Raw genomic sequence first — 10,635 nt, forward strand, 5'->3', positions numbered from 1 at the left:
TGGCCTCTTTACCCTCCTCTTAAGAGACACATGCTACACTTGGAACTTCTTCACTGCTGTCTTCCCTTTCCTCTTCTGCCCTCCATTGGAAAAAGTATGGAAGGCCGTCACTAAATGGACTTTTCTCTCATGTGTTGTTTCTCATTTCACTTTAACGCATGATTCATGAAAACCCTTCAATGTCTCATTGAACTTCTTCTTAGTTCTTCATGCCAATCATTATAAATCAACAGAAGAACACACACAATTCTGTAGTTACACACATATACTGTCACAGTGCAACAGTCTTTTAATGTATCTATATCACAGAGTGAGAGCATCATTTACCAGATTTATTCGTTCTTCTTCAATATCACTTCATCCTGAACAGAGTTGCTTTAGATCAAGAATTTATCAGAGGAATATAGGGAGTGAGATACGAATACACTTTTGATGAGCCAACAGTCCAACACACATCTCCCTGCACACACATTCACCCTAAGGAGCAGTTAAACATAGTCATTTGGGAGGTGGGAGAAAAGTACACAACCCTGAGGAAACCTGCAATGACCTGCAAATGGAAAGAACATGTGAAACTTCATACATATAGTAACATGAGCTCATCACACCGGAAACGCTGGAGCTGTGAGGCTTATTACTAACTTGTCAAATGAAATTATTTAAGGTTTTAAATATATTTGTGTAGTTTAGCAACTAACATCAATAATAAAACATTATTCGCTAACATTTCTCCCAAACCCCAAAAAATGCATGGCACAAATTATTTATCACATGTTCTCTTGCCATTCTTATTTATTAATTAATAAATGTATATGCTGAGACTGAGAGTCCACAAATTTATGTAAGAAATCAGAAAAATCTGTAAATGATCTACAATATAAGATTTTCATATTTCAATTATACAAATAGAGCAAGAGCTTGTTGGCATGAAAATGTTTAATTAAATTGTGCAAAAGGACATTTGTCACATTACCATCCATTATAGGCAGAAATATGGTGAAGTCTGTAAGTAAGCAGACAAGCAGACAATTTTTTGTTGTGTTGACTTTCCCCACATGCTGACTTCAACGTTTTTCTTCCCATTCCTTAATTACGACTGCAGAATAAGTAACTGACAAATTTCCCGGTCATAAAAGCTGCAACATTGCTAATGTCCCTCTGGAGTTGGTTAGTGTAGATTTTACAGGAGGAGTCTATTGCTGAAGTGACTCAACTTGATAACTAAGAAAGAATGAATACCAGTACTGAGGCTTTTGTGTGGCTGAAAATCAAAAGCGAACAATATGTTAGAACAGAGCGAATATTTGGAATTCACAAGTAATACGTTAGCTGATTCACCACAAAAAGTCAAACAGGTTAACGAATAAAACGGAAGCTTCAAAATCTTGCAATAATAAACAATATCATTGTAAAAAAAAATGATCAGGATGTTGATGATAAGGATTATGATGAGTAATATTAGTGTTATTAGTGGTATTCATATTAATATACTTTTTTGTTTGTTCTGCTGTAATCTGTTCAGGGTCGCAGTGGTTCCAGGAAACAGTGGATATCATCGAAACATATAAAACTTTGCACATACAGTAACCCAAGCTTAGATTTAAGTCAGGGAATCTGGAGCTGTGAGGCAGGAATGGTCTACTCAACCACCTCCACCTCCACCACCACCACCTGCAACAATAATAGCAATAAAAATAAATAAATTGAAGAATAGTGATAATAATAATGTATTGTAATGTTTTTAATAATAATAATAATAATAATAATAATAATTATTATTATTATTATTATTATTATTATTTGTGTTATTATTCATGTTATTATTATTATTATTATTATTATTATTATTATTATTATTATTATTATTATTATTATTATTCCATTGATTTGCTTCTAATGAATAGAAAAAAAAGTAAGCAGATCATGTGGATTGTTGCTCATCCACCTTAACAGATGAGTCCTGAAATTAACTAAATAATTTTATCATTAATCATCCAGCAGAAATTCTCACAGCTCAAGATACCACAAATCTGGTGATGTCTCTCTGTCACTGGTTATTACTTAAAAAATTATTAAATTTGCAACACTCAATAAAAAAGAAGAATATATGTTCACCTAATAACAAACAGAAATATTTACAGCTATACACTTTAAAGATTTCACGAGTGGAAGAGTATTTATCTTCTTTAAAACTGAAAAAACATCTAATATGGAAGAATGCTGTTATCCTAGATCTCATTGAAGAGCTCTTATTACAAGTCAAAGCAAACCAGGATATAAAAAACTTGGGTTTATTAACTGCAGAATTTAATGAATATACATTTAGTAATAATTTTAAAGTCCACCTACTTTCAAATTGCTTTTGAAGACTACTAGCCAGCATTGTATATAACACATAATGAATGTGCTCTTAATCTGTCAGTATCTTCCATTTCCAATTTTGGAATACAAAGCAAAAGATAACATATGTCCAATATCAACCTGGTATTAACATGGTAGGTTATGCTGGTGAGATGAGGGGAGCTTCGCTGTGCATTCAGCCCGTGACCATAAACTGCTGAAGCAGATGGCTACTGATTGTGGCATTAATTCAGATCTTTGTATGGGAAAATGATCCTTATTATGCCATACTAGCGACAGAGGAACGGGGCAGGATTTATAGCTCTGAATGCATAAATAATTACAGATTTAAAGCAAACCCTTTCAGTAAAAACATCAATATCTAAAAGAATAAAATCTTAAATCAGTTTAAAAGCCTTACTTTGCTTACACTGGACAGGCATGTGATTCCCCCGCCTGAAGATAGAGATAAAAAAGAAAAAAGATAAAGAAAAAAAACGTTATGAAGTAAGTAACTAATTTCGATTACCTGTAGGAGATTTATCCTCAGTTCCATTTTAATGCACAGTTAACAGTGCAACTGATTATAATATAATTTACCATGAAGATCTCCTAAATTGGGAATTAAAAGTTTAAACAACAGAAAGTATTTATTTATTTATGTTTTATGTTTTACTATTGTCCAAAAGATATTATTGGTTTGAAATAGACAATCAGATGTGAATTCATTTTCAGCAACAGGGTCCCAGGCACACTGGGTGTGAAGTAGGAGTACACCACAGACACACACACACACACACACACACACACACACACACACACACACACACACACACACACACACACACACACACACATATTTTAGAGTAGCCCAGCGTGTTTTGGGAAAATTGGAGGAAACCAGAGACCACAGAAGAAACAAGTGGAGACACAGAAAGAATTTGAGCATTGTTAAATGGATATACAGTATATATATATATATATATATATATATATATATATATATATATATATATATATATATATATATATAATTTAAAAACATTTTATTTACAATAAACATTTGACAAGAGTCAAACAACAACTGGTATAGAAAATTAAAATGCTTATTTATATGTCTCATTCTTGATATATATATATATATATATATATATATATATATATATATATATATATATATATATATATATATATATATATATATTTGTATAGATATCTCCCAAATTCAGTTCCTGGCTCTATTAGATTTCAAAAATTCACAACTAAATAATATTGCCATATTGTTTGGTTACCTGAGACTTTTTTTCAAAACCATATAAGCCTAAGCTTCACCTGACTTTACGCATACACACATCAATACGATTCTTAAGCATTGATCACATACTTTCTAACAAAAAGTTGCGTGCATATAGGATGCGTTATAGTCTCATTCAGCTAGAAGTCTTTTCTTTCAATTAAACACTGTTCAGGTTGATGATGCAAGAGATATATCATTTTTATTCGCTTTATGTATTTGCATAACTAGTCTGAGTTTCTATATATAGAGAATAAATGGTGTGTTAGTGCGAGATCTCTGTGTAGAAGTAGTACAGCTTCTTTACCATACAGCACTTACCTTATCTCACTTACTGTATTACCCGAGAACCCAATCCTCACCCATATACTGTAACTCCTAGCATTTACCAGGTTCATGCAAGAAACCGATCATTAATCCGGATCTTCATGCTCACTCCAATCAGAGGCGCTGGGATCCCTGCGCGTGCGGGTCGGACCCAGAACCCAGACAGCGTTCAGCTCGAGTTAACAGTCACGAGTGCTCAGGGTTCGAGCCTGGTTCGGTGCAACGACGTCAAAAATGTAAGAAGCAGCTCTTACTTTTATTCTTTTCAAATTCCTACGGACTCTGGGCTGAGGTCAGGACTTTCCTCCTCAGCGCGCGCGACGGACAGCGCGCACCACTGCGCGCGCGCGTTCTCGCAGTCAACGCAGAGAAGCGAGCGCGCGCCGGGATACCCAAAGAGAAAGCAGGTTGTGCACATGGCTGATGGGTGATAGCGAACAAAACACACTACTCAGTAAACTGCACTATGATGGTGAGCCATATGTTTAACCATAATATACCTTAGCCATGGCATGTGACCATATGTGATCCAAGCAGTGCATTTTTCTGATACTGAAGAAAAGACGTGATAGTTGTATATAGTAACTAAAATATGTAAAACTACTCATGCAACTAAGAGTTGATGCCTAGTGTGCAAGTTGTATTTTTACTGTCTTGTTATGAACTTTAATCTCATGAGGGATGATGTATTCCTAATAGTCCTCCTAGTAGAAGTAGCTGATCTACTATTAGTAGTAAATTTAGTATACAGTTCGATTTATTTAGTTTTTTTAGTGATGCTAGGGTTATTTGAGATATAAAGATACATTTTAAGGTTTCTTTAAGGTTTCAGAGACAGGAAGTGAAGCACAAAAAGACATTTTTGTTTTTCTGATACTACTAAATCTACTGATATTATACTTTATTATAATATTAATAATAATTATTATATAAAAATAATAATAATCGTAGTATATGAACCAAACATTGTCATTATTGCATTATTGCTTTAGCTGACATTTGTAATACATTTGTGCCACTTTCCTATTTCAGCATTTTGCCCATTTTCAGCATTTTAAGACATTTTGTTGCTTTTGTTTGTTTTTATATGCCTATTCTAAAGCAAAGTGCCTGCATCTTGGCCTCGGCTAGTGAAGAGTTAAAGGGAGGAGACGGAGAGTGACACGCCTCATTGGGCAGATTATGCGCCAGCAAACAAAAAGTGTGTGTGTGAGGAGTGTGTGTGTCAGTCAGTCGCTGCTCCACGGCTCCATCTGCGCTCGCGCCCGCCGGCACTCTCACCTTAAACCGGATCGGGGAAATGTACTGAGCGCGCGGACTTCACGGCTCGGCGACGCAAACGATTCCCACCCCGTTCTTGCAAGCCTTGTGGATTATTTTGCTTCTTTTTTTTTTTCTTTCCATCTTTTGCGAATCGGTGAGTATGACGAGCTGAATTCAGAGCAGCCTTCAATGCCAAAGCATCCTTTCGGCAGCGCGCACAGCAGAACCCCCTCAGTGCTGAATGAACATCCATGTAGGAACTTATAGATGTGGCCATTGCATTTGATCCGCTTGAAGTTAGATGCAGAGTGTGTGTTTAACAGAAAGATGTTTTAGGCAGATGTTTAGTGCAGAGATGACGCACTGACTTACAATATATTTACATTCACTGAACGATGCAAACGAATGTGGTCGTCATTGCGCCGTCGTAAATCGGAACAATAAGAAAGGGTTATAAATTTCACCGTGAAGTCGGAGGTCAGGGGGTTCATGGGCTGTGTTTTTGGAAATGCCCAGGCTCTGTTGTGGGGTTTAGAGAAGAGATGCATATTCAACGGGCTCTTTGTGTGGCTTTGCCCGATCGACCCGAACAGCTACAAAAGACCTCAATACTTAAACTACTGAATAACAAAAGAGCAGATATGCACATATAAAACTCTAGATACAATCCTTAGTGCAAATGTAAACTTTTTAAAGCATTAGCTATAGATAAGTAAATTACAAATAATACAAATAATAGGAACCGCACCCTGGTTTACACAACTGTCGGGTGAAGTCGGATAGTCGGATGTTCACTTTGGGCTTCGTCGTACGTTTTCGGCATGTTAATGCGCTTTTGGATGGTCGTCTGGACTCTACAGAGTGTCTACAGAGTGTACAAACAGAAAAGCAAAAACAGAAAGAGTGGGTTATGGGTACATTGGAAAATAAATATCAGTTAGTTATAAAACTATATATATATATATATATATATATATATATATATATATATAGAGAGAGAGAGAGAGAGAGAGAGATAGAGAGAGAGAGAGAGAGAGAGAGAGAGAGAGTGTGTGTTTGTATTATTATAATGTAGGTTATCAATACTATAAACATTTTGATTTCAGCTCTACCAGAAGTTTAATTTAAAAGAAACTACCAGGTTCACTCAATTTCCTGCAAAACAATCCATATGCTTCTAAAAGTAATAAATATTTGAACAGTTCATGAAAACAGTAGTTATTCTCGATACAAATGTCTTCATCCTTCTAATGCAACTTAAAATGAATTTTATTATAAACTATACAAAAAATAAATAAATAAAATAAAATAAACGAATCCTTCGTAAATTTGGATTTGGGGTTCAGAAAAAAAACCCTTTCTTTCATTTAATGGTTTAATGAAAGTCTTTGCATGAAAGTGGTGGATTATGTTAATGAACGCACATACGTTAGGTCGGTGTAGAATAGCACTAAAGCCTTCTGCACACGAAATCAGCGACTTTGACAGCGCACTTGAAATCCATTCGACATGCTCCTGCGACTCTAAACGCCGCTAATTTCCCTCTGTATTAGGGGCAGGAAAAACGTGCAAAATAGCCTGATGCCACTGGGGACATGTAGACTGCTGAGGTACCTGGGATACATAGAATAAATGCATTTGAATACATAATAATAATAATAATAATAATAATAATAATAATAATAATAATAATAATAACGATTCATTGTTGATGTTTTACTAATAATAATACGATTTAATAAAACATTTTATTTGAAAGGAAAGCAATAATAATAATAATAATAATAATAATAATAATAATAATAATAATATCGCTGTTAGAAACGCTATACAAAATAAAACTGAATTATATTAGGATTATATATTTACGTTGCTGCTAAATCCATTGCCACGTGTCTTAAACTTATTTATGTATAATAATCTGACTGTTATTTATTATATAATGCAGTTATAAAGTAACGTATAGTCAGCCTTTTTTTTTTGTGCATAGCCTTTATAGATAAACAGACCGTATTTTGCGTGTTGTTTTGTTCACGTGTCGGCTCATTCTGCCCTGTGTTTCGGTTCGAAGCTCGTGATGGAGGAGTCCAGCTCGCAGAAGTTGGTGTGGGACGGAGACGCGAAGGCCATGCAGCAGTGTTTAACGGACATTTTCACGAGTGTGTACACCACTTGCGACATCCCCGAAAACGCTATCTTCGGGCCGTGCGTGCTCAGTCACACTTCCCTGTACGACAGCATCGCCTTCATCGCCCTGAAATCCACAGACAAGAGGACGGCGCCGTACATCTTTAGGGTACGAGTCATGCTTCATGGCTGCAACATTCACGTGATGGTTTTGAGTCGCACTTGAGCAGACTCGAGGTCACATATGAGCTCTAATATCATTTGAAAATCTGTTTGACAGGGAGCTATTAATAACACATAAGAAGTCCACAACGAACATAAATACATATGTAAAGTATTTAGAGTTTAACACCATGATTAAAAGATATTAGGTTTTCATGTAATGAGCTCATTTGCTATATTGTTTCTACAAAATGCTTGTTGCATTTTTATTTGCAGTGTCAATTTTTACAATCCCTGTTGTTTTAGTTTGTTAAGACATCTGATGATGCGCTATGTTTATAAATATATATATACTAAATCATTTGCATGTGATGATAGGTGGACACATCAGCGGCAGGAAGTTCTGCAGAAGGTCTAATGTGGTTGAGGTTGGTCCAATCTGCAAGAGACAGGGATGAACAGAACCTGGAGGCCTACGTGAAGAACGGACAGCTTTTCTATAGGTCACTAAGAAGAATTGAGAAGGATGAAGAACTTTTGGTGTGGTATGGGAAGGACCTGATCGAGCTACTGTTACTCGGCTCCAGCAGAAACAATGTCAAAAGCAAAGGTAAAGTTCAAGGGAATAGGTTAAAGTTCTGACTTTGTTTATTTTTCGCACAACAGGAAAAAACGTTTTAAATCTGTGATTATATGCATATGGTAATGCATAGAATGAATGCATTTGCATAAATGGATCTTCATTACTCTACAGCAAGATGCTTTATAAAACATACATGTAATTGTAAAAAGGTTTTAACATAACACCAATGTTACCAATGATTTTTCTTTTTAAACATTACAAAACAGTATAATACAGTCTCCTCGATACCATTCAGATAGTGATTTGTTAACCTTACCACAGCAAATTACTCTTTGCTCTTACTTAATAAATATTTGTACGCACAAATTAAAAATAATTGATTAATTTGTTTTCGTTTTGTTTTGATTTTTTTGCACAGGATCGCCACCGTATCTGTGTCCTGACTGCAGTCAGCGTTTCCAGTTTGAGTTCCCCCTCCTGGCCCACCTGAGATTCCGATGCACCAAGAGACTGCAAATGATGTCTGGTGGTGAAGACGATGCTAAGGACACTAGAGAACCAGCCAGCATACCCACTTCCAGTTCAAGCCCCAAATTGCGCCGTTCAGAAGGTTTCTCTAGCCCCCAGGATGGAAAGCCATCAACAGACTTCCACAATCTTGCAAGAGACTTGGAGAACAACAGGACAAGTCCTGCCACTGACAAGGAGGCAGAGATTCTGAGTGAAAGCTCAGGAAAGCGCAAATTTTCTGAACTAGAGGACCATAGCCGGGTCATGGGCTCAACCCCAAAGTCTAAGGAAGAACTGGCTAATTCGGCCCAGCAGTACCGTGGAGCGTATGGCCTAGAGGATAATAGGCGACCATTCTCAACCTCTGAGGGCCCAGAAACAAAACGCAGCGCTTTTACTGAAGTCAAAAAGTCACCACAGGGCTTAAAGCATAGTGCCAAAAACGGTGGTTTCAACTCAGAAAATAAGACCGAGGCAGTGAGGCCTGGCAATGAAAAGCATCCTAGCATTAGGCAAGTGCTGAGCGAGACACAGCCGCCTCAGTCACGGATCGAGAGCTCAGCTGTAGCGAGTGCTTTCACTTCAGTATCCCAGGATTCCGGAGGCTCAGAGCGCAAGAGTGCCTTCAGCCAGCCGTCACGTTCTTTCTCGCAGCTTTCACCACTCATCATGACGCCTAAACTGATGCCTGGTGTAGACTGCCACCCTCCTGTAGGTGACACCGTCAGTTCCAGTAGACTCTACCAGGCAGATCATCTGGGAGCCAAGCTGCAAGGTTCTGAACTGGGCACCAATTGTCCTGTACCAGGTGGCATGTCAAAGCAGAACCCATTTCTCTACGCAACAACTTTCTGGCCTAAATCATCAAGCGCCATCCAGCTGCAAATGCCATCCGCCCTCACACTTTTGCCTCCGTCTTTCACCTCTCTATGCCTGCCAGCACAGAACTGGTGCGCAAAGTGTAATGCCTCTTTCCGCATGACCTCTGACCTGGTGTACCACATGCGTTCGCACCACAAAAAGGAATATTCCATGGAGCCACTGGTCAAGAGGCGACGTGAAGAAAAGCTCAAGTGCCCCATTTGCAATGAATCGTTCAGAGAGAGGCATCACCTCTCACGTCACATGACCTCTCATAACTGACTTTTTGGGGCACTACACATTTTAAACAACATTATTATTCTTTTTTTTTCCTTTTGGAAGGGGAGTACTGTCAATCTTGTCAAATTGGAGATTTTACATTCATAAGGACATTTCTGTTTGGATTGTATCTTTCAACATGTCATGCTTTTGTGTATGCAAAAAAAACCCTTAAAACCCAAAAATGTTAAAAAATCTATTTGAAAAAAAAAAATCTATCATATGAAGCACTTATTATTTGTGTGGGAGGGGGAATAATAAAGTGTACATGTAATTTGTATTTTGTATATATCAATGTATTGTATAATGTATAGAAATGAATTGAAAAGTAGTTCCGTTGCAAGAAGAAAAATTGCTTTTCATGTCTATAGGCCTAATTAAAATCATTCGGAATATGATGGTGAACTATATTTAAGAATGCATGTAAATTAGAGTTATCTGTTTAAGATACAGTCTATTTACAACAGTGTAAATATTTGTTTGAATACAACAAAGGTGTACGAATCTGTGTCTGTGAGGAATAGATTATGTGTCTCATCCTTTTTGCTGAAATTCACTATTTGATAGTTTATCTAACCATGTTGAATGCTTTGACAATAAAATAGCTTTATTTTCATGTTTACCTTCTTATTCATTCCTTTACAATAAATATTAGAAGCCGAGTTTAAGCTTTTTCCACTGGCAAACATTACATTACGTTGCATGTTTAAGAAGTGATTTATTTACATATATGTTTGTTTTTACTTCGCCGTTTGACCTTTTTCTTTATATAATTCATGCAATGCCTATAACACACTCACAGTGCCAGCAGAGCTACATGCTGCACTTACTCTTGACTGCGTGGCACAGGGTCACAGCGCAGAAAACGAGGCTCGCGCGAGATTGTTCT

General features: G+C 36.9%; 1 protein-coding gene and 1 long non-coding RNA gene across 2 annotated transcripts; one reads left to right on the plus strand and one right to left on the minus strand.

Moving 5' to 3' along the window:
• Nucleotides 1-293: 293 nt before the first annotated feature.
• Nucleotides 294-4,417, minus strand: LOC124380781. Its single transcript, XR_006924729.1, has 3 exons — nucleotides 3,956-4,417; nucleotides 2,762-2,796; nucleotides 294-1,671 (listed from the first exon to the last, which is right to left on the minus strand). It is a non-coding gene; the product is annotated as an uncharacterized LOC124380781 (long non-coding RNA).
• Nucleotides 4,418-5,169: 752 nt separating this feature from the next.
• prdm8b (PR domain containing 8b) lies at nucleotides 5,170-10,366 on the plus strand. Its single transcript, XM_046841226.1, has 4 exons — nucleotides 5,170-5,378; nucleotides 7,296-7,520; nucleotides 7,892-8,123; nucleotides 8,515-10,366. The coding sequence occupies exons 2-4, from the start codon at nucleotides 7,302-7,304 to the stop codon at nucleotides 9,747-9,749; spliced, it is 1,686 nt and encodes a 561-aa protein (XP_046697182.1). The 5' UTR covers nucleotides 5,170-5,378; nucleotides 7,296-7,301; the 3' UTR covers nucleotides 9,750-10,366.
• The last annotated feature ends 269 nt before the right edge of the window (nucleotides 10,367-10,635 follow it).

This window comes from Silurus meridionalis, chromosome 27 (genome assembly GCF_014805685.1).
Source record: "Silurus meridionalis isolate SWU-2019-XX chromosome 27, ASM1480568v1, whole genome shotgun sequence".
Lineage (NCBI taxonomy): Eukaryota > Metazoa > Chordata > Actinopteri > Siluriformes > Siluridae > Silurus > Silurus meridionalis.